The sequence below is a fragment of the Macrobrachium nipponense genome, chromosome 6, assembly GCF_015104395.2.
Source record: "Macrobrachium nipponense isolate FS-2020 chromosome 6, ASM1510439v2, whole genome shotgun sequence".
Lineage (NCBI taxonomy): Eukaryota > Metazoa > Arthropoda > Malacostraca > Decapoda > Palaemonidae > Macrobrachium > Macrobrachium nipponense.
The window spans coordinates 91,108,767-91,136,570 of record NC_061108.1 but is presented as its reverse complement, the minus strand read 5'-3'; the positions used below and the strand labels follow the sequence as shown (position 1 = coordinate 91,136,570).

General features: G+C 43.6%; 4 protein-coding genes across 7 annotated transcripts in view; 1 reads left to right on the top strand and 3 right to left on the bottom strand.

The window, feature by feature from the left end:
* The window catches only part of LOC135216140 (DNA fragmentation factor subunit beta-like), a 259,118-nt gene that overhangs the window by 72,785 nt on the left and 158,529 nt on the right, over window positions 1–27,804 (bottom strand). The window lies entirely within an intron of this gene.
* Window positions 1–27,804, top strand: part of LOC135216139 (probable RNA-binding protein 46) — a 115,446-nt gene that overhangs the window by 65,761 nt on the left and 21,881 nt on the right. Inside the window, exons 5-7 of one of the 2 annotated variants that reach the window (XM_064251224.1) lie at window positions 14,862–14,933; window positions 16,972–17,083; window positions 20,803–20,985. In XM_064251224.1, coding sequence (XP_064107294.1) covers window positions 14,862–14,933; window positions 16,972–17,083; window positions 20,803–20,985 — 367 coding nt within the window. Of the gene's footprint in view, window positions 1–14,861; window positions 14,934–16,971; window positions 17,084–20,799; window positions 20,986–27,804 lie in introns of both variants that reach the window. The other variant, XM_064251223.1, reaches the window with a different exon arrangement.
* LOC135216220 (uncharacterized) lies at window positions 5,997–12,317 on the bottom strand. Its single transcript, XM_064251353.1, has 3 exons — window positions 11,623–12,317; window positions 10,980–11,519; window positions 5,997–6,020 (listed from the first exon to the last, which is right to left on the bottom strand). Exons 1-3 carry the CDS (start codon window positions 11,686–11,688, stop codon window positions 5,997–5,999), a joined length of 630 nt encoding a protein of 209 aa, XP_064107423.1. The 5' UTR covers window positions 11,689–12,317.
* LOC135216138 (uncharacterized) lies at window positions 25,291–27,682 on the bottom strand. Its single transcript, XM_064251222.1, has 2 exons — window positions 27,159–27,682; window positions 25,291–27,045 (listed from the first exon to the last, which is right to left on the bottom strand). Exons 1-2 carry the CDS (start codon window positions 27,222–27,224, stop codon window positions 25,450–25,452), a joined length of 1,662 nt encoding a protein of 553 aa, XP_064107292.1. The 5' UTR covers window positions 27,225–27,682; the 3' UTR covers window positions 25,291–25,449.

Genomic DNA, 27,804 nt, shown 5'->3' with positions numbered 1-27,804 from the left:
CTTGGGACTGGGGATCCGAAGGGGACGAAGACCCAGTTCCAGGATCAGGGGGTACCAATTGCTCTTCGGCCAGTCTGGGGCTACTAGAGCCACTTGACCCCTGAATGTCCTGAGAGTTTGTCTAAGACCTTCATAAGGAGATTCACTGGAGGGAACGAACTCGTAAATCTTCTCCCAGTTGTTCCAGTCCAGAGCCAGGCGTCCGTGGCGTAAGCCAGAGGGTCCAGGTTGGGGGCTACATAACACGGTAGTTTGTGGTTCGCTTGTGATGCGAAGAGATCCACCTGTAGCCCTGGGACTCTTTGAAGGATCATTGGCCGGAACGAACTCTCGTCTAGAGACCATTCCGACTCTAGGGGTACTGATCGGGATAGGGCGTCTGCTATGACGTTTCTTACCCCAGCTATGTGGGTGGAGGAAAGATGCCAACTGAATTTGTCTGCCAGGGAGAAGATGGCTATCATGACGTGATTTAGATGACGTGACTTGGAGCCTCCTCTGTTTATGCAATGTACTATACCACTGCGCTGTCCAAGACTAGCTTTATGTGGGAGTTACCTTGGTGGGCGTAATCTTTCAGAGTCAAGAAGACTGCCATTGCCTCCAGTACGTTTATATGGAACTGACGGAACTCGGGTGACCAAATTCCTTGCACCTTTTTGACCTGGGAGTACCCTCCCCAGCCGCTTAAGGACGCGTCTGTGTGGATGGTAATCCCTGGTGGAGGGAACTGAAGAGGGACTGACACTGACAGATTCTTGACTTTTGCCCACGGCCGAAGCCGGTTCTTTAGAATCAGAGGTACTGAGGATAGCTTGTCCCTGGACCTGACATTTGCTCGAGAGCGCCAGATCCTGGTTAGATCTTTCAGTTTGGCTTTCATTAAGATGTTCGTTACTGAAGCAAACTGGAGAGAGCCGAGGATTCTTTCCTGAGCTCTCCTCGATGCTATTTGTTGACTTAGAAATTGCTTGACTGACTTCGCTATTTCTTTCCTTTTGGTGGATGGAATCGACAGAGTGTGTGAGGATAGATTCCATTGAATGCTAGCCACTGAAAGTTTGACTCTGGGTGAGTCGGACTTGGATCTGTTTTATCTTGAATCCTAGATATTCAGGAATTGATCACTTTCAGTGTGGCCTTGTTGCATTCTTCGACTGATGGGGCCCAGATCAACCAATCGTCGAGATACGCTACTACCATAATCCCTTGAGCTCTGAGCTGTTTGCACTACTACTTCCGCTAGCTTCGTGAACACCCTGGGTGCCACGTTGAGCCCGAACGGGACTACCTTGAAGGAGAACGTCTGGTCTCCTATCTTGAATCCCAGATACGGACGGAAGTGTCTTGCAATAGGGATATGATAGTAGGCGTCTGTAAGATCGATAGAGGTGGTGACGGCCCCACGGGGAAGTAAGGTCCGCACCTGTGAGATCGTGAGCATCTTGAACTTGTCGCAGCGGATGGCTAAGTTTAAGCGGGACAAGTCTAAGATTACCCTTCTTTTGTTTGAGCCTTTCTTGGGACGCTGAACAAGCGACCTTGAAATTTTAATCTCTTGACTTTGACTATAGCTCCTTTCTGAAGGAGGTCCTCTGCGTACTCTGTCAATTCCTTGGAAGGAAGTTGACGGAAAGGTCTGGCTGGAGGTGGTTCGTCAACCAGCTCCAACCAGCCCTTTTGACACTATGCTCTGAGCCCACTGGCTGAAGTTCCACCGGTGGCGAAAGTGAAACAGCCTCCCTCCTACCTGAAGTTCCTCATTGGTTCTGGTAACCCCCTCGACCTCCTCTGAAGTGCTTTCCCCTATTGAAGGACCTCCCGATCCTCTCCCACGAAAGGACCGCTTACCTCTGCCTCCCTTGTTCGAGCGGTCATACTTCTGAGAAGCTTGACTCTCGAAGGCTGGATTGTAAGCTGGAGAGATGGCGTATGAGGTGGAGGGTTGAGGCTGAGGGGATATCACATAAATAGGCTGTGATTGGCCTTTTTTAGACGTGGATGGCTGAGCTGTCTGCACTAACGGCACTGTAGGAACTTGTTGAGGGAAGCGCGGCTGCTTCTTTTGGTAAGGTTGGAAACGTCTAGGCTTCCTTTGTCCCTTACCTTTTGGTGTCAAGTCTTGCCTTCTCCTAGCCATAAGACCCCAACGGTCCTTAAGGCTTTGGTTCAACCTCGTAGCCTCTGCTTGTACTTCCTTTACCATAGCCTCTGGGAAGAGATCTGCGCCCAGATGTTAGAAGAAAGTAACCTATTCGGTTCATGCCGAATGGTTTGCCTCAAGCAATACATGCTTCCTGCAATTTGTTCTAGCAGTGGCAAACTCGAACATGTCTGACTGCACCGTTTGAGTCAGGGCTTGGTCATAAGCTTAAAAATTGGTTCTGAACCATAAGCCATGGTTGCTACTCAGACATAGCCATCAGGTTGATTGACCTGGCTAGTCTTGTTTTCGAGTCAAACTCCGCTTGAATAAGACTATCCGGGAGCCTGGGCAGCTTTTCACCAAACTGCTCCATAGCACAGTCAGGTTTGAGTTTGCCAGCTGTGAAAGTGTTAGGCAAGTTCCTCCCATAATTCTCCAATTGACGGGAGCAACGGAGAAGTGGGGTCTGCTTCTTTCAGCTGAGGCATGGGTTCCCCTTTCTGAGCTGCTGAGATGGTCGAAACCCTCGCTATCTTGGTAAGGAAAGGGAGCGGGTACCTTCATCCATCGTGAAAATGGTAAAGGGACTTTTGAATGGTTGGATCTTGGTATTCGAACAGTCCATGTCGTCTAGACATCTAAGCCATTCTCGTTGGGCCTGGTCCCGAGAATAGAGGACTGTCTCCTTTGGTACCCTGTCATCTCTAACCATAGCCGAAGGCGTGAGCCTAGCGTAGCCTATGAAGGGAGGCTGTAGGCCTTCCGGGTAGAACTCGAAGTCCTCTATTCTTCGAGTTCCAAACTCCGGTATGGAGATGAGACCATCTTGGAAGGGAGCATATGACGCTACTCTCCAAGGATTGTTCATGGAGAAAGCGGGCAGCGAGTCATACGGGGGAAGCTGAGATCCCATAGTGTTAGAGGTTGAGGGAGAGGCAAGGGGGGCTTCTCTTAGGCCGGCTATAATAGTATCCTGAGAAGTTATCCTATCCGCGAGAAGGCGAGAATATCATATGTTCCATACTCGTCTTAAGGGAGCCTACCAAGTCGCCCACCTGTTGCAACAGGCCAGCATTGGTGTCCAGAGCCGGAGCTGCTGCGGAGGTGGTAGGGGAGACTCTGAATAGGCACCAAAGGTAGTGGAACTGGGTGATACTGCCGGGGTACGGGATTTCTCCTTAGGCTACTCTTTGATGACTTTGAGCCGGAGCTAGACCCTTTAGACCTGTCTGAGCCGGGATTACGAGCCGGAGACTTACGCGAAGAAGAAGACGAGGACGTCTTCTTCGAGGACGATGACGTCTTAGTCAAGGTCATATGAGACTTGATCTTAGGCCTAACCGAAGCCTCTGGAGGAGTATATAACTCATCACCGGTAAAGCCTGGGAAGGATGGTGAAGTTGCAGGGGTAGAAGAAACAGTCACTCCCAAGGGGGACCCTTGGGTACCTGCATTACTTACCTCGACCAACAGGTCGTCTATACCTACCATAGGTTTCAACATTTATATCCAGGGTTGCGACATCCGTGGAGATATCCTGGTCTTGTTCAGTCAAGGAGGCCGCCAGCTGTTGTTGGATAAAGGCAATAGAGGGGTCCGCCTCTACCGGATCGACGTATCCAGTCGCCTTGCCTCCGGGGAAGATTAACAAAGCTAAACGCTTCTCCAGAATGTAGGGCTGACCCTTGGCGGCGTTCTTGCCAACAAAACCTCCGACCCATGGCCCGCAGGGTAGCCAATGCCGTATCTCTTACTGCCGGAGCCTGTAAGAGAGGATATATTTTAGAATTAAGAACCACTTAAAACTAAAACTTAGGATATAACTTAAACTAGATGCCTTAAGTTAAAGTAATGATGAAAACTTAAGAAGTAAAAGAGGCGGAGCGGGGCATGCGGAGATGGAAATACTTACGCCTTCCAAAAGCTGGCTCACCAGATCGTAACATATGGTACACGTCTCATGGTACCAGACCTGGATGTCCCCGTGCGGAGTCGCGCATGGAGCATGGGACCGGCAAACTTCGTGTCCACAGGGGTCCTGAAGTGTAGCGGAACATCCGGATGCTCACAGTTGGTGGCCTGTAAGTGGGAAGACACATGAGTATCTTAAAGGGGTAACACTTACAGACTAAGGACAAAAGAACTCCGTTACGTGGCGGAGCTCGGAAAAAATTTGGGCATAACCCCTCCCTGCATGGCCTGAATATGGCTGATAATCCCGGAGAGATCCGGTAACTACTAAGGGAGGGGTGGGGATGGTTTAAGAAACTTAAGATAAACTTAAAGATAACTTAAACCTACATGCAAGTAACCGGACTAGGTCCAGTGAAGCGGAGTGTAGTAACTCAGCAATACGGTACGGTTAGTAAAGACCTATTGTATGCTCCGGTCCAACTATGGTGGATATACCCTTCCGCTGGATACCAGGACTCCGATAGGGAGGAGCTCTAGTAAGGAGGGAAGGGCGAGATGGACATAAGTTCAGACTCGCGCTTAACCCGGAGCGACAAGGAAGTAACGGAGGGGGGGAAGGTGCCAGAGCCCCCCACAACGTACCCCACCCGGCCGAGCCGAGAAGCGGAGAGGTCGAACCAGTCAGGGACTGTCGGACTCCCAGGCCCCTCCGGTGGAGGGGAAGGGGGGAGGCAGGCTCGGGCATGCTGGGCGAGCAAGGACAGACCGACCCACCCCCGCCCGACTCTATGGGAGAGCGGGAGAGGGGGGGAGGGGGACTGGCAGGCGCCTGGCTGACTCGTGATCACGTAGTGACCACGAGGCGGTAAAACTAAGATACGGTAACCAGCCTAGGCCAACCAACTGATCAGAGAGAAGCTATCGGGAAGCAACCAGAACTGAAAAGCGGTAGCATATAGGCCCATAGGGCGAAAACCAACTGATCAGAGAGAAGCTATGAGGAAGCGACCGAACTGATCAACGGTAGACTAGGCTCTACGAGCCAGGACCTAGGCTAAGCCAGACGCCAACTAACCTAACAACAACAAAACATAAAAATATAATATATAATAAAAATGAAAGAAAGAAGGTAAAATAGCAGGAGAAAAAATCCAGGAGTGTGCGACTAGCCCGAAGGCAAGTCTACCACTCAAAGCTAGTCAGGGGCCGATACAAGGAACCTGAACTAGGGTCTGGATAGAAAAAGCCTACAAAAGGTGAAATACATACATGTATAACAACTTGAGTAGACGTAATAACGCGGATAATCAAAATAGAGCGTAAAATAATAAGGGGCGTTCTAGGTATGGGAGACCAAGAACGAACCCAACATGCGGCAGGACCATGCTGCCATGCTTCCAGCCCCCGAGAACGTATCTATACCTAAAAAACGGCAAATACCGTCTCGGGGACGGAAAAAAACTCGCTAACCGTAAATACTGAGTACTTAACTTAGCTGCTGCGATAGCTGCACGCTCCATTATAGTAAAAATCCACGAAAGGGCACAAAAAACACAGAGAGAAAATTAGCACGTGTGGCTCCTGGCGCTAACTTTAAAAGGATGGCCACTAGAGGCGCAGCAGTCGCAAGCATGGGATGGTGTAGTAGTAGTACGAGCTGCTCCCTCTGTGGGACGGCTCCCCTCTTGGAGGGTTTTGTAGTGGGAGATTTCTATTGGCATTTGGCTCGTGGTAGTGGTCTCACTCGCCTAGTGTTCATACCGACACCCTCCTAGAGGGTGAGCGAGTCAGTCATACTGACCTTTTTCTTTATTTTATTTATTCTCTGGTATGTGTTAGTACATTTACCCTAGAAATAATAGATTAAAGGATATTTCGCGCAAGCGACACGAGCCAATCACCCAGAAATAGATTTTTTCCTCGTTCAAAATACCTTTCATGGGCACCAGCTCGTGTCGGCCTATGAAAGAGTACCAGAGAAACAGACAAGATGGGAAAAAAGGACAAATGAAAATCAGTTGTAAAATGAGGGATATAATATAAGTAAATCAGTTATTACAGCATATAAACTAAGTACTTAAGGCTAACTTATTTTAAACAATGACATAAAAGAAAGTTAGTAATGTAAAGTACTTAAAATTACAGTAAACATAGTAAATTACAATAATGCAGTGTAATTTTAACAAAATGGATTTACTTAGATAACTTATTTACAAAATATACAAACACATTGTGTCCTACCCTAGCATAAAAATAAGGGTAGGTACACTGAAGTACATTATCAGTACATAGTGTGGATGTCCCTAGCAAAAAAATAAGGGACAATCCACTAATATGATCTCAGCGGCTAAGGCTAGAATATCCGAGTAGCATGGCGATAGGGTGAGGCATGTTGGATGAGGTAGGTAGAGAGGAGACCTGGATCTATACTACGACTACTATACAGTATCAGGAGAAACAATGTTTCCCGCTGCTACTGCAGAAAATTTTAAAGATTCCAAGGACTTTAGATAATGACGTTTAAAGACTGTCGGAGATTTCCATCCAGTATACTTTTTAAGATCCTCAAAGTTCATATGTTGAAGTACTTAATTAAATTGAGGTGGCTACTCCCCTGATGTCATGTGCTTTTGGAAATGAATCAGGATTGGCTTGTTTAATGAAGTAAAGGATTTGTTGTCTAATACCTTTTACTGATAAAGTACCACCTTTTTCTCTCTGAAGAGAGGACCTGAGGATCTTGAGGATGTACGAGATAGAAAGGCTCTTAAAGTTGATACTGGCAGAGAGAAGGGTCTTGCGGAAGTGGGATGACTTTCCAAGGGGCCCACCTTGCAAGAGGATCCTCATTTTTAGCCAAAAAACTACGATCCGGAGCAAGCAGAACTTCTCCTGAGGGGAGGAATTCCACATGACCCGCATCTCTGGATAGAGCCGACAGTTCTGAAATTCTAGCTCCTGAAGCTAGGCTTAATAAGAATAATGTCTTTCTAAGAAGCATTATGAATGTACAAGACGAGTTGTCAGTATCTGATGCTAGTTTGAGGACATCATTTAAGAACCATGAAACTGCAGTAGGCCTTTGAGAAGGTCTAAGTCTAGCACAGGCTTTAGGGATAGACGTAAAATAAGATTCAGTCAGATCTATCTGGAAACCTAACTGAAAGATCTTCTTCAAAGCCGATTTATGAGTAGTAATAGTGCTAGCGCTAAACCTTTTTCAAATAAGGATCTGAAAAAGGATATAGCTAAATTAACTGTCATGGTTGTAGTGTTTGATTCTTTCAGGAAGGATGCTAATTTTTTAACAGCTGAGTCATATTGTCTAATAGTTGACTCTCTCTTATCTGATTCTAGGAAGAGGATGTTTTGTGGATCAATGTTAGCATCTTTATTAGCCGCAAACTTCATGAAGTCCATAAAGTTAGGGTCTGAAGAATTCCTGAGGAAGCGAACACAGTCCTCATTTGTACTGATTGTGACAGCTTGGGATTGGGAATCCGTTGAGGTCGGAGACCCAATTCCAGAAGCAGAGGATACCAGTTGCTCTTGGGCCAGTCTGGAGCAATCAGAGCTACTATTCCCTTGAAAGTCCTCAGCTTGCTCAAGACTTTCAAGAGGAGATTCACTGGAGGAAAAGCATAAATTTTCCTCCACTGATCCCAATCTAACGACAGGGCGTCCGTGGCATAAGCCAGAGGGTCCAGGTTGGGGGCCACATAGCAAGGGAGCTTGTGGTTCGCTTGTGAGGCGAAGAGATCTACTTGGAGACCTGGGACTCTCCGGCATATCCACCGGAATGACCCGTCGTCTAGGGACCATTCTGATTCCAGAGGGACTGACCGGGACAAAGCGTCTGCTATCACATTTCTTACCCCCGCCAGGTGAGTGGCGGACAGATGCCATTTGTGTTTGTTTGCTAGGGCAAAGATGGCTATCATGACATGGTTCACATGCTTGGATTTGGACCCTCCTCTGTTGATGCAATGAACTACCACTGCACTGTCAAAACTAGTCTTAGATGAGACTTTTTCGGGGAAGCAGTCTCTTCAAGGTAAGAAATACTGCCATTGCTTCCAGAACGTTTATGTGGAGCTGGCGGAATTGAACTGACCAAGTCCCCTGAACCTGTTTGAACTGAGAATATCCCCCCCACCCGGACAGGGAGGCATCCGTGTGAATGGTTAACACTGGAAGGGGATATTGAAGGGGTACCCGCTTGGCTAAGTTCTTTACTTTTGACCATGGACGGAGTTGATTGCGAAGGATCTGTGGAATTACTGACAACTTGTCTCGAGATTTGGCGTTTGCTCTCGATCGCCAAACTCGATTTATATCTTTTAGCCTTGCTTTCAGGAGGATATCTGTCACTGAAGCAAACTGAAGGGACCCTAGGATTCTTTCTGGCTTCTCCTTGATGTTGCTTGCATTTGAGAAAATGTCTGACAGACTTTGCTATTTCTTTCCGTTTGGCCACTGGAATTGACAGATTGTGGGAAGACAAATCCCATTGGATTCCTAGCCACTGAAAACGAGACTCCGGAGTAAGTCTGGATTTCGTTTTGTTTATCTGGAACCCCAGATGTTCCAGAAAGTGAACTACCTTTTTGGTGGCTTTGAGGCATTCCTCGACTGTTGGTGCCCAGATCAACCAATCGTCGAGGTATGCTGCTATCATTATTCCCTGAGCTCTCAATTGCTGCACAACTACTTCTGCTATTTTCGTGAATACCCTGGGGGCTACATTCAGACCGAAGGGCATCACTTTGAATGAGAATGTCTGATTTCCTAGCCTGAATCCTAGGAATGGGCGGAAGTGTCTGGCTATAGGGATATGATAGTATGCGTCTGTAAGATCGATGGAGCATGTGACGGCTCCACGAGGAAAGTAAGGTCTTACTTGCGAGAGGGTAAGCATCTTGAACTTGTCGCAACGAATGAAAGAGTTTAGCCTTGACAAGTCTAAGATTACCCTTCTTTTTGTTGAGCCTTTCTTTGGCACGCTGAATAAGCGACCCTTGAAATTTTAGATGCTTGACTCTTGCAATAGCTCCTTTCTGAAGGAGTTCCTCCACATAATCTGTCAATTCCTTTGATGGTACTTGGCGGAATGATTTGATTGGAGGGGGATCTTTGATCCAACTCCAACCCAATCCCTTGGACACTATGCTCTGTGCCCAATTGCTGAACCCCCACCTGTGACGGAAGAGGAACAGCCTCCCTCCTACCTGGGGAGCCTCATTGTTGATGGGCGGGTTGACCACCACGCCCTCCTCTGAACTGCTTACTCCTTGTCGCCCTCCCTGCGCCACGCTGGCGAAAGTAGCCTCTCGCCCTACCTCTCGATTGTCTATTAAAGGGAGGTAGGCCTGACCTTCATACATAGGGTTGAAGGCCGGCGAGAGTGCGTAGGAGGTCGAAGGTTGTGACTGAGGAGACAGCAGGAGGATGGGCTGGTTCTGCTTTGATGTAGAAGGTTGTCCCTGTTGGGTAACCGGGACGGCCTGAACGAATTGCTGCTGTTGCTGGTGTTTCTGGTAAGGCTGGAACCTTTTACCAGACTTCTTTGGTTTCTTACCAGCAGTGGGGACGGATTCTTGCTTCCTCTTAGATGAGATACCCCACCTAGCTCTAAGGCTCTGGTTGAGCCTAGCAAGCCTTTCGTGGTGTACCTCATTTACAGCGGACTCTGGGAAGAGATCCGCTCCCCACATGCTGGAAGCCAGGAGTCTATTAGGTTCGTGCCTAATAGTGCACTCCTGCAGAACGTGCTTTCGGCAATTCCTCCTGGCTTGGAAGAAGTCGAAAGCATCCGTCTGAACCGTCTGAAGCTGGGACTTGGCCAAAATCTTAAACAAAGGTTCCGTGCCATACGAGAGAGCAGCCATCTCCGTGATAATCAGAGAATTGAGGGACCTGCCAAACCTAGTTCGAGCGTCGAACTCTGCCTGAATCAGGGAATCAGGCAGCCTTGGGAGCTTTTCGCCGAACTGGTCCATGGCACAGTCCGGTTTGAGCTTACCAAGCGTGAACGTGGCTGGCAAGTTCTCCCACAATTCTCCGAAAGCTGGGAAGAGCGGAGAAGTAGACTCTGCTTCCCTTAGCTGTGGCATGGGCTCATCCTTGAGGACTGCTTGAAGAGTCGTTTCTACTATTTTTGTAGCGAACGGAAGAGAAGCCTCCTCCTCCGTCGCAAAAATAGTGAAAGGACTCTTGAAAGCCTGGAGCTTGGTGTTGGTACACTCCCAGTCCTCAAGGCAGTGAACCCATTCGCGTTGAGCATGATCTCTACTGTAGAGAACGTTCTCCCTGGAGATCTTGTCCTCCCTAGTAAGCGCCGCTACGGTCAGCCTAGCATAGCCAATGAAAGGCTGCGTCAATCCCGGAGGATAAAACTCGAAGTCCTCAATCCTTCGAGTTCCACACTCCGGGATAGAGATCATACCATCTTTAAACGGAGCGTAAGCGGCCACTCTCCATGGGTTCTCCATGGAGAAAGCTGGTAGTGACTCATATGGTGGAAGCTGGAAAATACCAGCACTTGTTACTGGGGAGACTGGAAGAGGGACCTGAGAGAGCCCAGCTACTCGGTCCTCATTCTCTCTAACTCTGTTAGAGAGATCTTGGATGGACTGGCCCGACTGAGACAGAGTGCTCGACAGTTGTGCGAACATCTGCTCGAACTTTGTTCCTAGGGCGGAGACTTGAGAGCCAACCATCTCACCTACCTGTTGCATCACCACTGCTGAGAAAGCAGTGGGATCAAAGGTGCTAGGTCCCGCTACTCCAACCGGCGTTGCCGGAGTGGATGCGGTGGAGGCCGGAGAAGGCATTGGCTCGGCGGGAGCGCGAGCCTTCTCCTTAGAAGACTTGCTTCTAGAGCTCTTTGAGTATGAAGAGCTCGGCTTAGCCTCACCGCGTCAGCATAGGAAGTCGAAGACTTCTTAGCTGAAGAAGACGACGACGACTTTTTAGAAGTCGTCTTAACCAGGGTCTTCGGTTCTCTCTGTCCCTTCACCTTTGGGGGTACAGAGAGAGCGGGAGAGCGGGTAGGGATCTCAGATCCCACAAAGCCTTGGAAAGAAGCAGTAGAAGAAGGGACAGGAGAAGATCCAGGAGCGCCCAAGGAAAGACCTTGGGCACCCGACACACCTACCTCAACCAACAAATCCTCAGCACCTACCGCCATAGGCTCAATATTAAGGTCCAAGGTTGCGACGTCCGGGACCGACTCTTGCGTGGCCACGACCCCGAAAGACTGCTGCATCTCCTGCTGGATGGAGGCTATGAGAGGGGCTGCGGATATGGGGTCAACATACCCTGTTGACTTGCCACCGGGGAAGATCTGAACGGCCAGCTTCTTGTCTAAAATGTAAGGCTGGCCTTTGGCGGTGTTCTTCCCGAAGCCGCCCACCCACGCTTTCAGGGTTGCTAGGGCGACCTCCCTCACACCAGCAGCCTGAAAGAGAAGGCGAAATGAGCTTCTAATGGCGGGACGGGGTTAACAAGCTTATGTCTAAGTGTTGTTAGTAAAACGATAAAAAAGTCTATAATCGACTTACCCCCTCCACCAGCTGACTGGCCAGGTCGTAACAGATGGCGCAGGCTTCCGGGTGCCAGACGATCATGTCGTTGTAAGGCGTGGCACACGGAGCGTGAGACCTGCACTCATCGTGGGCGCAGGGGTCGTACAACGTCGCGTTGCATCCAAGGACCTGACAGTTGGTAGCCTGTAAGTGGAAAGATACATAAGTATCAGGAGAACACTTACAGCCTAACAGTTGCTCCGCTGGTGCCGGAGCGAGAAAGTTAGATTAAACCAGAGCCCCGCCATAATACGTGTGGTAGTAATATGGTTGGTTGTCCAAGGCTTCGCCGGAGACAAGAGATAGAATCCAACCAGGTGTGGTGGTGAAATGAAACCACGATGGACAACGGCGGAGATGGTATACATATAAAATAAATAAAATTATAGAAATCATCGTAAAACTAGGGTATATCCTTAAAAATAACAATAATTATCAAACCTTTCCCCTCCCGTCTACTAGAAGAGTGCCCGGGTAAGAAGCAAGCTCCCTTCCGGTAGCGGGGGAGAAAGGTAAGGATATAGTAGGCAAGCAATCGACCACTAGTAATGACCACCCCGCCCGCTGGCGGAGCCAGTAATCTATAACCAAAGGTGCCCCGGCTGCGGCGGAAGGCTCCGTTCGTTACAGAGAGGGAAGGTGGCTGAGCAACTGGGGAGGGGGGGGGAGGGTTCTCGGCGTAACACGGCGGGAGAGAGAGTGGTGGCCTACTCCTCCCCGTCCCAACAACTACCCGCTCGGTGACTCGGTACCCGATGAGTGGTCGCCCTATACCCCCGTTGGGGAGAACCCCTGGCCTCCTCAGAGAGGGAGGGAGGAAGGCAACTGAGGTTGTCATGGCAACCAAGGGGTCCCCCAGATCCCTCCCTATACCTGGGAGGGAGGGAAGGGGAAGGGTAAGGTGCGAAGGAACACGTGACCGCAAGTGGCCTAAGCCGCGATAGCAACATAACCGTGAACCAGACTGTACCAACACATGGGACATGCACCTAGGCTAGCCTAACACCCTAAATAGAACTAAAATTACATCGTAAAGATGGAAAAGACACTTTTAGTAGAAGAAAAAGAAGCCCAGGAGGAGACAAACTGTTCCGAGGAACAGAAGCCTACTCGGAGCCAGCGATAGCCGATGAAGAGCAAGAGCCGGGATGCTGGGCTAGAACACAGAATAGCCCTAAATACCAAACTAAGAGAAATGGTAAAAGGGGCTAACCTAGCTAAAAGGCGATGTAAAAAACGATGAACGTGAAATAGTAAGCCCATAAGTATAAGAAGTCCCAGTATGGAAGACCGGGAATTCTTAACGAGGCAGCATGGAGCCGCCACGAGTCGACCGGGAAACCGTATATGACCTATTAGAAGGAAAATACTGGTTCCTGGAAGACTAAAATACAGTAAAACACTACTTATGAGGCACTTAACTTAGCCGTTGCGATGGCAGCACGTTCCATGACGGATGATGAGATAAATCCCGAAAAAAGAGCACAAGCAAGAAAATGCGTACGAACGCTGGCGCTAATAATTAAGGATGGACGCTAGGGGCGCTGCTGTCCGTGGCGTCCTCTAGTAGTAGTAGTAGCGGCCGCATCGCCCGTTGGTATCAGCTCTCTCTTGTGGGGATTCTGATTGGAAGGTCTAATTGGTGAATGTCTCGTGGTAGTGTTCCCACTCGCCCCTATTGCCATACCGACACTTCTTTTTAAGAGTGAGCGAGTCAGTTTTACTGACATTTTCTTAATTTTGTTTTTCTTTGGTAATTTTAGATTAATTTTACCTAGAAAGAATGATATTAAGGATCCTTTCATAGGCCGACACGAGCTGAGCCCAGAAATATGAATGTTGTTGAAATGGTTTATTGAACCAGTAAACTGAAAATGAGAACATTTTTCGCAGTTATGATGCTCCTAGACTCCTCCTTGGAACCTTTTGTCAGAGTTTTGCCAAGTGTAGATTAAGCCAACCTTAAGCACAGACGAGCCATTGCCAAAAGATAATTCAATAGTGTCAAAAGGTTCCAATGATAATAAAGAGATCCAAATCTGTATCTGATTGGGATTGGAAAATACTGTATGGGAGAGCGGATAAGCAAGGTGTTTTAAATGTAAATGACAGAGGAATAGATGGCACTTTTGACTGGTATGGAGTTCCTGGAGTAAGAGGTGATGAGTATTTGTGAGAATTGCCTTGACTGTGGCAAATACATGGTTTTTGTATGAGAATGCTATATCCATAATTATGTGAAAAAATGCACTTGTAACTATGCTTTAGTGCCAAGTATGATAAGTGAAAATATATGGATGTAATTGTGAGGAGAGGAGTGGCTTGGATAATGAGCTAGAAGTGGAAGGAGTGTATTTGGAGCATCCAAAATTCAAAGATGGGAATGTATGTTGGTAAGGATTAAGACAAGGGAATACAGTAAATGAGAATATGAGAGGCTTAGGTGAAAAAAAGGACTTAAAATTGCAAGCTAGTCACGAGCCCTCCCAAAGGATTTTAAGTAAACAAGAAACTATTGACTGTACAGTGACATTCTGTCAACACTATCTTATTTATGAATGTTTGACCTCCATTACACAAAAATCTACATTGTTTAAGCATAATGTTCCTGCTACTAAAACTAGGAAAATGTTGTTGGTAGTACCAGCAACCTATCACTGCAATTCCATCCCGGAAACATGCAACTTCTTTCCCACCCGATTCCCCCCAAAATCTATGGCCCATAATATTGGCGTTCACCATGAGTGAATCCGTCCACCAACCAAAGCCTGTTATTGCTACTCAAATGAGGGTATCTTTCCCTTAATGGTTAAATACTAAATCTCCATTTGGCAAAAATGTACAGCCCTGACAACCTAGATGTATATGACACCTTTTGATTACATCACCTTTATATTTTACAATTTAATTTTAATTATGAAATAACTGTCTTTTATGAATTTATTTTACTGACCAAGTTTTCCATCAGGGTAATGTTAATATGAAATAGCTTATCTAGCACCTATTAAGATTTACTTGGTATTCTGTCATTGGTTTTTCTAGTGGCTACATATGTATTTCTAATTACAAAAAGCTCCAGATTTGTTGACTGACCTAATTCTGTGAAGTGTCATTGTAACAACTTCCAATATGGATATCTGTTATCAGAATAGGCATAGTATTTTTACTTTCATTACAACTTTGAAAATATTTTGATGCACTGTTTTTCTTACCAGTCCCACATCCTGGGTCTTACTGCTGCTCCAGTGTTTGTTCCGCAAGAACTTCAACACCAGACAACTGGAGAAGTAAGTTTATTCTTGCACATTTATTGCTGTTTTTCATAATATGCATATGAATAAGACTTTATTCTCCTTTGTAAAGAATGTAGAGAAAATATTGAGAACAAAAGGTCTAGTAGCCTCCATTAGCCCCTGAATTGAGTTGCATTATCTTACTTCTTTCCATTTCATTAGCAATCTTTCTATTTTGTTATACATACAGTATTCATTAACACATTCAACTGGGTTGTCTTTCATTAGGGAACAAATCTTTCAGGTCAGCCTTCGGGGATTAATCGATTTGAATCAATGATTTGGTGAAACTACTTACGGTAATTGTACTTAAGAAAACATGGTAACTTCATTGGATGTTTGTCATTTTAGGAATTCCATTATGTAGGAATACAGATGGAAAACTGATATACAGTATTGCTTTTCTTTACTCTCCCTGCCCCAAGAAGAACTGCTCTTTGGTTACTACCAGGTAATTTGTTTGTGTGTGTAATCTTTTATGGTATTAAGACTTTTAGCTAAAGGGCACTGTCAAAACTTAATGTGGATGGAACACCAACAGATCATTTGCAGATATTTCATGTTTCATATCTTTTTACACTTGTTTGTGGGAACTGCAAGTAGAATACCTTAATACTGTGCCACGTCTTTCCTATAAATACATACACTTCTGGAATATACAATAAAGCTGAGCAAATGATGGTGAAACATGGTTTCAATTACTTTATTTTGAGACAATTACCATATTTTGAGAGCAGTGCCTGAATTAATCCTCACAGTAAAAAGAAATCTGTAATGTTTTGAAAGAGCTGAGTTGAATCAAAGTTGGAGATAACATCATGTAAAGAACCTCCCCTGATATAAGAATGACAGTGCATAGAATTGGGAGAATACAGATGCTCACAAGTTACAATCAGGCTAGGCTCCGAAAACTTATTGCCTAGAGCAATTATTGTAGGTCGAAAATAGCTGTTGTGTCTGCTTCCATTTTACTACACTTACGCTGGCTATCTCTCAATCAGCCCAGCTCTTTTCCTCATGAAAACTGTGGATTTCACTGATGTTGAAATTTTACATGATACACTTCTTTCCTTTTAGATGGTTAAGATTGTTAGCTGTAAAAGCCTAAGTTCCAGTGCAATAGACATTATGGGAATGCTCAGAGTTCAGCACATAAAGAGATAGACTTAAGACTGATGGGCTTGAGAGTATCAATTTCCAAATTCTCAAACATTACTGAAAAGGCAGAGGAATTATATTGAAACGTTAATCACAGGAGCATTGACATGAACAAGGGTTCAGTTATCCATACAAACTAAAATAAGACTCAATAGGGCCTCCATGAATGTGATATGACAATTATCTGTCATATTATGTTGTACATCTGGTTTACTAATAATTTTCTACCCATTAGGTCTTCTATTGTGGCTTTGGATAAAATTAGTATTAAAATAATCACCATACTTGTAGGTGACATGAGAGACAATTTACCCAAACAGGGTATGTGAAGTGGCAAGCAATATGTTGCCTCTTAAGATCAACTTGCTTGAAATGAAGATTATTCTTCATGATTAAGTTTCTGGTCTTGCTATTTTTTAGTAAATAGTTCTATTTCAGCAGTCTCTAATTGGTTTTATTTCTTTTTATTGTTATGTTTCACAATAAAAAGAGCTTGGTCCTCTCTGTCTTGGATGTAGGTTTGGTTTAATGGTGGAATTACTATACTGTACATACTCATTTCCACAAGGACTTGCAAAACTGTAGATTTGGTTGCAAGGCTCCTGCCAGGATGTACAGTGGGAAAGGTTTATTATGTACATGCAATAGTAATACTGTAATACTTAAATACTATTTTGGGCATTCACTTCTCCCAAACAGACATAAGCCCTCACTTTTTTGTAGGGGGATGTATTAGTGTACTTATTCTTTCAAAAGTTTCAGCTACCTTAATAATTATTATTCATGCTGTGATTAATTCTTAGAAAACAGGCAAGTAATAAAACATAATGGTAGTTTCATGCTTGTAATCTTGTGATTTCTCAATGACTTGCAGGTTCTGATTCCTAGCTATTCAAATGGAACTGCCTATTTTGACTCTGAAAAAATGGCTGGGGCATTTGATGACTCTCGAACTTCAGCTTCAGATCATAGTTTACGTCAGTTGGGTAATTATAATAAATAATCTTTACATTTATTATGTTCACAGGCAGTCCGCGGTTTACGAAGGAGGTTTCGTTCTTGAGAACATCATCGAAAATCTCCAAAAATCCTAAGAAAACCTTACATTTAATGCTTTGGTTGTATTTAAAACTATGTAAACTGCATTTTTATTGCGTTTTTCGTAAAATAATCTTCAAATATTGATTATTTTGCCTTTTTGGAGTCATATTTCTTCCATTGGACCGGTGTTGTAAGTGTCGTAACCCTGGAGCATGTGTCATAAACCTGGAAATAACTTGAGATGAATATAATTGAAAAGTGTCATAACGTCAGAATGTCATAAGCCGAAACCGCTGTTAACCGGGGACTGCCTGTACTGCAATACTCATTCATTAGCCACAGTTCTTATTAAGCGGTAATGTTCATTCACTACTAGTAGGCCAACGTTGTAAGGGTTTAAAATGACATAAATGGTAGTTAGTTAACTATACTGTACTGCATTTTTATGCTGCCTGTGTGTAATATCCATATCACTGAATCAAAAACAGGATATATTGTCAAATTCAAACATGCTGAAAGGCATGATCACCAATTGGTATGCATAATAAGTAGTATACACACTATAACTACGTATGAATGTACATATAAATTTAGCGCTGAAATCAATTCTGCCACAATTTATATACTCATGCCAATGCAACCTAAATGTCAACAGATTTAATCTTTCATTCTTTAGTCTCACGTATGCAGACTTTTTCATCTATAGTACTTCTAGTAGCACATAAATTTTAAGGGTTTTCATTCAAATCCTTTTCTCAATAAACTGTTAAGTTCTACCATTTCTTAACCCAGGTTGGGAACACCTTTGTTCTCTGGTTAGACATTTTTTTTCTTTTCAGTAATATGGTTGATTTTACTGTTGGGGTCTGCATTAAAGGAACTGTACATATTTGTAGTGGTACAGTGGTCCCTCTGTATTCGCGGGGGATGCGTACCAGGCCCCCCGTGAATAGTTAGAACCTGCGAATAGTTGGAACCCCTATTAAAATGCTTAAAACCTCCTATTTTGTTAGTTAAAACTCAAGAAAAACCTACTAAGGAATTTGTGGATATTTCTCATAGAAAAATACTGCAAATATGCGAATTTCCTCAAATAATGCAGGGAAACGTTCCAGAGAGAAATCCGCAAATGCGTGAGTCTGAGAATCCGGAGAACACGAATACAGGGGGTTCATTGTATATACTATTGTGAAATTATTATAGTGCTGTTCACCTGTTTTTGGTATCGGCAAACTTTCTGTAAAAGTCATTCATTTCCAATAATTTATACACCCAACGGCTAATAAAGAAACTTTAATGACAGTTAAAGACCTGTGTTGTATAAAAATACATTGTTTAACCCTTAAACGCCGATTGGACGTATTATACATCAACATAAATTGTCTGTTGGGTGCTGATTGAACGTATGGTACGTCGATATAAAAAGTTTTTTAAAAATTCACGAAAAAATACTTATAGGCCTACGGCCTACCAGGCAAAAACTTTTGAATCACGCGCCTTAGGGGATGCTGGGAGCTCACGGATCAAGGCGTTGTTTTGTTTACAATCGTTACCCAGGCGCGTAAGCGCGAATTTATTTCTTCTCGCACTAAAAAAAACTTCAGCGACACATCTCAGAAATTATTTAGTCACTTTGACATAATTTTTGCACAAATTTTATATTAGCCGTTACATGGAGTATTATATATGAAAATGTGCGCAATTTCATGTAGAATACAACTAAAAACAACTCATGGTTGTAGCTTTCATCAGTTTTGAAATATTTTTATATAAATAATGATGTGCCAAAATTTCAACCTTTGGTCAACTTTGACTCTACCGAAATGGTCGAAAAATGCAATTGTAAGCTAAAACTCTTATATTCTAGTAGTATTCAATCATTTACCTTTATTTTGCAACAAATTGGAAATCTCTACCACAATATTAGCACAATATTTCGATTTATGGTGAATTTATGAAAAAAACTTTTTCCGTACGTCGGCGCGGTAACTCTTCCGAAAATATCATAAATTTTTTTGTCCGATTGTCGTAATGTTTGCACCATTTTAAATTAGCCGTTACATAAAGTTTTATATATGGAAATGTGTGCAATTTCATTTAGAATACAACAATAAACATTCCATGGTTGTAGCTTTTATCAGTTTTGAAATATTTTCATATAAATAACAATAAGTGCCAAAATTTCAACCTTTGGTCAACTTTGACTCGATCGAAATGGTCCAAAAACGGAATTGTAAGCTAAAACTTTTACATTCTAGTAATATTCAATCATTTACCTTTATTTTGCAACAAATTGGAAGTCTCTAGCACAATATTTCGATTTATGGTGAATTTATGAAAAAAAAAACATTTTCCTTACGTCCGCGAGGTACCTCTTCCAAAAAAAATCAGAAATTTTTTCATCCGATTGTCGTAATGTTTGCACCATTTTAAATTAGCCGTTACATAAAGTTTTATACATGAAAATGTGCTCAATTTCATGTAGAATACAACAATAAATAATTGAAGGTTGTAGCTTTTCTCATTTTCGAAATATTTGCATATAAATCACGATAAATAGAAAAAAAACCACGTTTGGTCAATTTTGACTCTACCGAAATGGTCGAAAAACGCATTTAAAAGCTAAAACTCTTACAGTCTAGTAATATTCAGTCATTTATCTTCATTTTGAAATAAATTAGAAGTCTCTAGCACAATATTTAGATTTATGGTGAATTTAAAAAAAAAACAAAAAACTTTTCCTTCCCTTCGCGTGCGGATTCTCCGCTGCAAATCACCGAAATGCGTACATCGCATTCTTGTAATATTTGCTCCATTCCATATCAGGCGTTTCATAGAGTTTTATATATGAAAATGTGCGCAATTTCATGTAAAATACAACAAAAAATAATTGAAGGTTGTAGCTTTTCTCATTTTCGAAATATTTGCATATAAAAAAATCTATAAAAAAATTCGACATTCGCTCAACTGTAACTCGTCCGTAATGGTCGAAAACTGCAATTGTAAGCTTAAACTCTTACAGTATAGTAATATTCAATCATTTATCTTAATTTTGAAACAAATTGGAAGTCTCTAGAACAATATTTAGATTTATGGTGAATTTTTGAAAAAAACATTTTTTTACGTCCGCGCATTACGAATTCATGCGTCATGTGATAATATTTTCTCTGTGTTGCTTTTATAGTTTTACAATGTGTTATATACCAAAATGATTGCAATTTAGTGTACAATACAACAACAAAAATTAACTCATTACCTTTAACCATTTTGCTCACAGCGTGATTTGAATACAATTATATATGAAATTTTGTTTTCGCGCTATCATGTATCGCATTATTTATATATGAAAATGATATTTTTTTTCATTTCTGGTGGTTGCATACTAAACTTCAGGCAATGACAAAAAAAGGAGCCAAAAATGAACTCTTAATCATGAAAACTAAGCGCACTGTGATTTTTTGAAAAAATATTTTTTCTGCTTCGGTGCTCACTCCGCGACCTCCCCCCCCCCCCCCCTCCCCCGGCATACAGGAGACGATTTTTATTTTACCCCTTCGGCATTAAAGGGTTAATGTTATCAAGAATACCTTACACTGGTTTGTACTCATGTATATGAACATTTTGTAAACATTGTTTTTTTTTTTCTCTTATATCTATCTAGCAGCCAACTCAAGATTACTTCAGGCAAGTCAAACTCTTCGTGGGCCCCCCATTTCTGCTGCTTCATATTTCATGACACCTTCAATGGGTGTGACTCCACTCATGGCTCCTCCTGTTGCAACAGCCAGTCCACAAAACATTGCAGTTCCTGCTGGAGCTTATCTAGTGCCCTCTGCACCTGTCGCAGGTATGCTACCAAAATACAGTATAGCTTGTTGAAACAATTTATTTATGTCTGAATTTCAGTGCAGTATATGCAATAACTCTATATACCATAGTAATACATACTGTAAAATGATTTCACTTTGTCTCCACATTTTGAAATTGTTTTGCCTTAGATGTAAACATGTACATATATCAAATTAGTTTTACAGTTCTATTACAAAAAGTGTATTTTATGATGAAATTGATTTAAAAAATCCAGGAATTTGAGGCTATTTCTCATAGAAAAAAGGGATTTTGACGGAGGAAAAATCTATTTCTGGGGAGAGACCTGTGTCGCCCGGTGAAACCCTACCCTGTTTCCCATCCCATTCCTTTCCAAGCCATTACTGAAATCTATGACAGAAGGATGTAAGATGGCGCTTGCATCGGGCGGGGACTGGGTGAGTCGGAGCGGTGTGGTTGAGACCGCTGTATCGGCACATCCCGTGTTCATATGTTGACGAAGGAGTAATCTAATTGGAAGATGACCTGTGTTTAGTGGCTTTCACACGCCCTTTCTTTATACACGACGCCCTTGAGGTGCTCGCGCGAGGGTAGTAACCTCTGCATACCAATGGTTTAACTTTCTCTGGTATATTTGGAAATTATTTATATCAGAAAAGTATTAAGAAGGACCTTTTCACCGGGCGACACAGGTCTCTCCCCAGAAATAGATTTTTCCTCCGTCAAAATCCCTTTTCTGGGTCGACCTGTGTTCGCCGGTGAAAAAATACCAGAGAATGCCTTCCAAGCTCATGAATTGAAATTAATAATAAGGATAACGAAAACATCATTAATAGATCAATCTTCATTAAGTAATTATCAGTAGAATATGAACTTAATGTCTAAAGTTAAGAATATAACTTATATTATAGCTTAATCACTAAATATGCATACATAAATCTTAATTTCTAAACTTAAGAATATAACTTATATTATAACTTAATTACTAAATATGCATACATAAAACAAAAATGTAAAAGAGTCATATACATTTCATAATCCAATATATTCAGGTATGATTAAGCCCAATCTAAGAATGAACGATATTCTAAGGAGAAGCATGATACTTGGGTGGCTGAATCTGATCTACCGAGGTGAGAGGCATCGTGGCGAGAGTGGCAGGTAGAAAGGTGACAGTATAAGGAATGGGACGAAATTGAAGTAAGGAAAGTTAGTCCGAAGAGATTAAACTCCCCGCCGCTATAGTGGGAAATTTTAAGGCTTGAATATTTCTTAGGTAGTGGCGTTTAAAGACCCGAGGAGATTTCCAACCCATATACTTCTTAAGGTCATCAAAATTCATATTTTGAAAATAATTAATTGAGGTAGCTATAGCCCGAATATCATGAGCATGTGGAAAAGATTCTGGATTAGCTTGCTTTATGAAGTAGAGTATTTGCTGTCTAATACCTTGAATTGAGATAGTACCCCCTTTCTCTCTGGCAAATAAATGACCAGAGGAACATGAGGAGGATCTAGCTAAAAAAGCTTTAAGAGTTAGCACAGGACATAGGGATGTATCCTGAGGTAGAGGTATAATTTTCCAAGGAGACCATCTATTTTGAGGATCTTCATTTTTAGCTAGGAAACTCCTATCCGGAGAGAGCAGTACTTCTCCTGATGGGAGGAAATCTAAGTTCTCAGGATTACGTGAGAGAGCTGCTAATTCTGATATTCTGGCACCTGAGGCCATGGCTGTAAGAAACAAAGTTTTTCTCAGTAGAAAAATGTAAGAGCAAGATTCGTTGTTGATATCCGAGGCTAGTTTTAAAACATCGTTTAAAAACCACGTGACCTTTTGAGGACGAATTGTAGGTCTAAGTCGAGCACAAGCTTTGGGAATGGATGAAAAATAAGAATCTGCTAAATTAATATTAAATCCGACTTGAAAAATCTTTTTCAGAGCCGACTTAATCGTAGTAATAGTACTAGCGGCTAGGCCTTTATCAAACAAGGTTTTAAAAAATGAAATGGCCAAATTTGGGGTCATTTGAAGAATATCGAAATTCTTTATAAACTCCGCTAACTTCTTAACAGCCGAATCATATTGCCTAAGCGTTGAATCCCTTTTGTCAGATTCTATGAATAAGACGTTCTCCGGATCGATATTTGCATCTTTATGAGCTGCAAATTTCATGAAGTCCACAAAGTTAGGGTTTGAACTACTCTTGAGGAAGCTGACACAGTCTGAGTTTGAACTATTTGTGTCAACTTTGGATGTGGGATCCGTCTGGGATGGAGCTTCAGCTCTAGTAGGAGCGGAAACCAATTGCTTTTGGGCCAGTTGGGTGTTACTAGGGCCACTGATCCTTTGAAGAAACGTAGTTTGTGTAACACCTTCATCAGAAGATTCACTGGAGGGAACAGATAAATCTTCTGCCAGTGGTTCCAATCTAAGGTTAATGCGTCCATGGCATAGGCCTGAGGGTCCAGGTTGGGGGCTACGTAGCAAGGAAGTTTGTGGTTGGTGCATGTCGCAAACAAGTCTATCTGGAGATCTGGAACTAGTCTGGTTATCCACCGAAATGAATTCATGTCTAGGGACCACTCCGATTCTAAAGGCTTGGTTCTGGATAAAGCGTCCGCTATAACGTTTTTTACTCCTGCCAGATGTGTTGCTGACAGGAACCAGTTTCTTTTTGCTGCCAAGGAAAATATTGCTACTAGAACATGATTCAGACTGGGTGATTTGGAACCTCCTTTGTTTATGCAGTGGACTACCACTGAATTGTCTGAGACTATCCTCACATGACTTGTCTTGTGGTGATGCAATTGTTTCAAGGTTAGAAACACTGCCATTGCTTCCAACACATTTATGTGAAACTGTTTCATATTGAGTGACCAGATTCCCTGAAACATTTGGTGTTGGGAGTAACCCCCCAACCACTGAGTGACGCGTCTGTATGAATCGTCACTTGAGGAGGGGGGATTTGTAAAGGAACTGATTTGGTCAGTTTCTTGGACTGTGTCCATGGGAGTAGTCTCTTTATTAAAACGGAGGGAATTGTAGATACTTTGTCTCTTAAATGTATCTTTGCTCTCTTTTTCCAAACTCGATTGATGTCTTTGAGTTTGGCTTTCAGTAGGACGTCTGTTACTGAGGCAAATTGGAGTAAGCCGAGAATTCTTTCTAAAGCTCGTCTTGTTATCATTTTGTTCTTGATAAATTGTTTCGTTGCTAATGCTATCTCTTTGGCTTTCTTGGGTGGAAGAGATAGCTTGTGCTCTTTCAAGTCCCAATGAATACCCAGCCAATCGAACTGACTTGCTGGTTGTAGCCGGGATTTTTCGAAGTTCAACTGAAATCCTAGACTTTGCAAGAACTGAATTACTTTGTTTGTTGCTTTGTGGCAATCTTCTACTGTTTTCGCCCAAATGAGCCAATCGTCTAGGTAGGCTACTAGCATTATTCCTTGGTTCCTGAGTTGTTGCAATACTGTCTCTCCTAGTTTCGTAAATATCCTGGGAGCAATGTTGAGGCCGAACGGCATCACCTTGAATGCATAGGATTTTCTGCCTAAGCGGAAGCCTAGGTAGGGAGAGAAATTTCTTGCCATCGGAACATGATAATAAGCGTCTGTAAGATCTATAGAGGTGGTGACGGCCCCACGGGGAAGTAAGGTCCGTACCTGCGAGACAGTCAGCATACGGAACTTGTCGCAGAGAATGTAAGAATTCAGTTTGGACAAGTCCAGGACTACTCTTCTTTTGTACGAATTCTTCTTTGGAACAGTGAACAGACGTCCCTGGAATTTTAGGCTTTTTACTTTCTTTATAGCCTTTTTCTGTAGGAGATCTTTGGTGTATTCTTTCAGATCCGGTGTAGGTGTCTGAAAGAAATTCACCGGAGGAGGTGGGGACCCCTTCTTACACTTCCAACCCAGACCCTTGGAAACAATACTGTGTGCCCAAGGGCTGAAGGTCCATTGATCTCTGAACCGGTACAGTCTCCCTCCTACCCGGTCCTTCTCATTGATTATGGGTCGGCTTGTATCCTCTACCACCCCTTGCGCCTCTGGTTCTAGGTCCGCCACGTTGGCGGAATTGTCCTCTAGCTCTATTACCACCGGATTGTCTAGGGTATCCTCGAAAGGCTCCGGTGGCTTCGTAGGCCGGGTTAAATGCCGGAGAAGACATCCATGTTGCTGTGGCTGGTGACTGTCCGCCTTGAGGTGCGGGTACAATCATAAATTGTTGTGGTTGAGTGGTTTTTGATGTCGAAGGTTTCGACACTTGGGCTGGAGGATTGTTTGTTGGCGTTGTGACTACGGAACCCCTTGTAAGTAGTAAAATACTTCTGTTTCTTTTTTGGGTTCTGGTGCTTCGCTGTAGGGTCGAACTTCCGTTTGGAAGAGAGACCCCAACGAACTCGAAGGTTTTGGTTCGTCCTGGCCGCCTCCTGTAGCACCTTGTCTACTTCTTCTTGAGGAAAGAGATTCTTTCCTCAGAAGGAAGATTTGATCAGTCTATTAGGCTCGTGCCTAATAGTCGCCTCAGCTAACACATGTTTCCTGCAGCTTTTCCTGGCTGCAATGAATTCATGAAGGTCCAGCTGATAAGTCTGTAAGAGACTCTTAGCTAAGACCTTGAAAAGCTGCTCTTCTTTATATATGGAGGCCACCAACTCCAGTGATGTCACTGCGTTGATGGACCTAGCCAACCTTGATCTTGCCTCAAACTCTGCCTTAAGTAAGTTATCCGGCAGTTTCGGAAGTCTTTCTGAAAACAAAGAAGACGCACAGTCTGCGTCTAGTTTTCCGACTGTGAAAGTCGACGGAACATCCTGCCAAAATTCTCTAATGGCTGGCATGTGGAGGGAGGTAGCATCCGTCTCTTTGAGAGTCGGCATCGGCAGATCATCATTCTCTGCCTGAATTGTAAGCTCCGTGATCTTATCAATGAACGGAGAAGAGATGTCTTGTGGAGTTGTAAAGATCGTATACGATCCTTTGTGTGGGGTTAGTTTCGTATTTGTACAACCCCAATCAGTCATAATGCGAGCCCAGACAGCTTGGGCTTGTTCCTTCGGGAAAATAACTGTTTCCTTAGGAACTTTATCCATTCTGACTAATGCATTCTCCGTCAGTCTGACAAACCCATTGAAAGGAAACTGGAGTCCTTCTGGGTAAAACTCGAAATCTGACAATGGTCGAGTACCCAGACCTTCAAGGGTTAGTGCGCCATCCAAGTATGGAGCGTGGAGGGCAAACCGCCAAGGGTTGTTCTTATCGAACGGCGGTAATTTTGATGCATCCGGAACTGCCGATGGAGCAGCTTGAGTTCCGGATTGGAGCAGACCTGCGATCATATCTCTGATCGGCTTTAGCTGCTCCGCCACTATATCAGTCACCGACTGCGTGGCTGTAGTGGGAGCCGGAGTAGGAGGAATTCTCTCATCCACTACCTCTCTAAATCTTGACAAAAGTTTGTCCACGAGGAGGTCAGATTGTAAGTCAAGCTCCGTCGTCTTGGGTTTAGCGGACTTACCCCTCTGTCCTTTAGAAGGAGGAGGGGCCTTGGCAGCTGGCGATGAATCATACGAAGTCGATGGCCTAGGGGCCGGAGACGACGCTGATTTCGCCAACAGAGTTGACTTAGACGCCTTCGATGAAGGCTTTGATGCCTTCAAAGGCTTCACCTTGGGTCGGACTGACCTAGAACCTTCCCAAGGTGAAGGAACAGATTTATCAAAACCTAGAAATGAAGAGGAAGAAGAAGAGGGGGTAGGAGAAATGAAGGATCCTGCCGGAACCTCTACGCCACTCACCTGCTCATCCATCAGTTCTAGATGAATGTCCAGAGCAGCCACATCTCCCGTCAGTTGTTGGTCTTCCTGGTTTGGAGCCATAGCCGCTCGAATGGCTTCTATAATCGGAGCAGCTACTTCACTCTTCACCGCAGCCGACGGAGAACCGGGGAACAGACGGGTAGCTAAAGTGCTATCCAGCACATAAGGACAGCCTTGTGGAGCATTACGGCCGAATCCGGACACCCACTGTCGAAGACTTGCCTTGGCCGTCTTCAAACTCTCCTCATCCGCCTGTAAGAGGGGATAGGAATAAACGGGTCGTATTGACTAACAATTAAACTATAAATATGTCTATATTAATCGAACAATCAAGAATTGTATACCCATTTGTTACTTGATCTTACCTCATCGTTTAACAAGATTGAGGTCAACTCAAAACACCATGCGCAAGACTCCGGGAACCAGATCATGTACGGGGTCTGGCCTTCTTCAGCTATGAAGGAGATCGAGCAATGAGCGTGGGACCGGCAGCAGTCATGTCCCACCGGATCACTGAAATTCCCTGGACATCCTTGGAAGGCGCAACGGACTTTCTGTAATATAATATTTTAAATAAGTACCCACTCTCCTTATTGAACTAACTTAGAAATAGAGCATGCAAGTATTCTTAACTTAGCATGCATGTAAAGTCTCGCCGTAGCTAACACCATTAAACGGAGAGTGTAACGTACGTTAAATAGAAATATTCACAATTTTATTCCGTATATCCCGGAGGTTTGGTGATCTCCGGAGAAATTGACTACCGTATCAACAAGGTAAATCCATATTTCTTTTTAGAGAATTATTGTTAATCTTGCTAATCTCCGGTGAAGTACATCACCGGAGCCATATTACCGGAGCTGAGGATGTGTACCATATCAAGAAAACGGAAAGCCTAACGGGGGGAGGTGCTCCCAATCGACCTAGGCAATGCCGGAGATGATGCACAAAACATCTCATACAACATGATAAAATCAACTAACGTTTCTAATGGTAACCTTTTAATAAGAC

Bases quoted from the DNA above. Each gene is read 5' to 3' on its own strand.
- LOC135216220 (XM_064251353.1), bottom strand. From the start codon at position 11,688: ATGATCGTCTGGCACCCGGAAGCCTGCGCCATCTGTTACGACCTGGCC. The intron at 11,520-11,622 runs GTAAGTCGATTA...CTTCTCTTTCAG, and splicing joins CCAGTCAGCTGGTGGAGGGG to GCTGCTGGTGTGAGGGAGGT. The intron at 6,021-10,979 runs GCGGTGAGGCTA...ACTCTTTCATAG, and splicing joins CTTCGACTTCCTATGCTGAC to GCCGACACGAGCTGGTGCCC.
- LOC135216138 (XM_064251222.1), bottom strand. From the start codon at position 27,224: ATGATCTGGTTCCCGGAGTCTTGCGCATGGTGTTTTGAGTTGACCTCA. The intron at 27,046-27,158 runs GTAAGATCAAGT...CCCCTCTTACAG, and splicing joins CAATCTTGTTAAACGATGAG to GCGGATGAGGAGAGTTTGAA.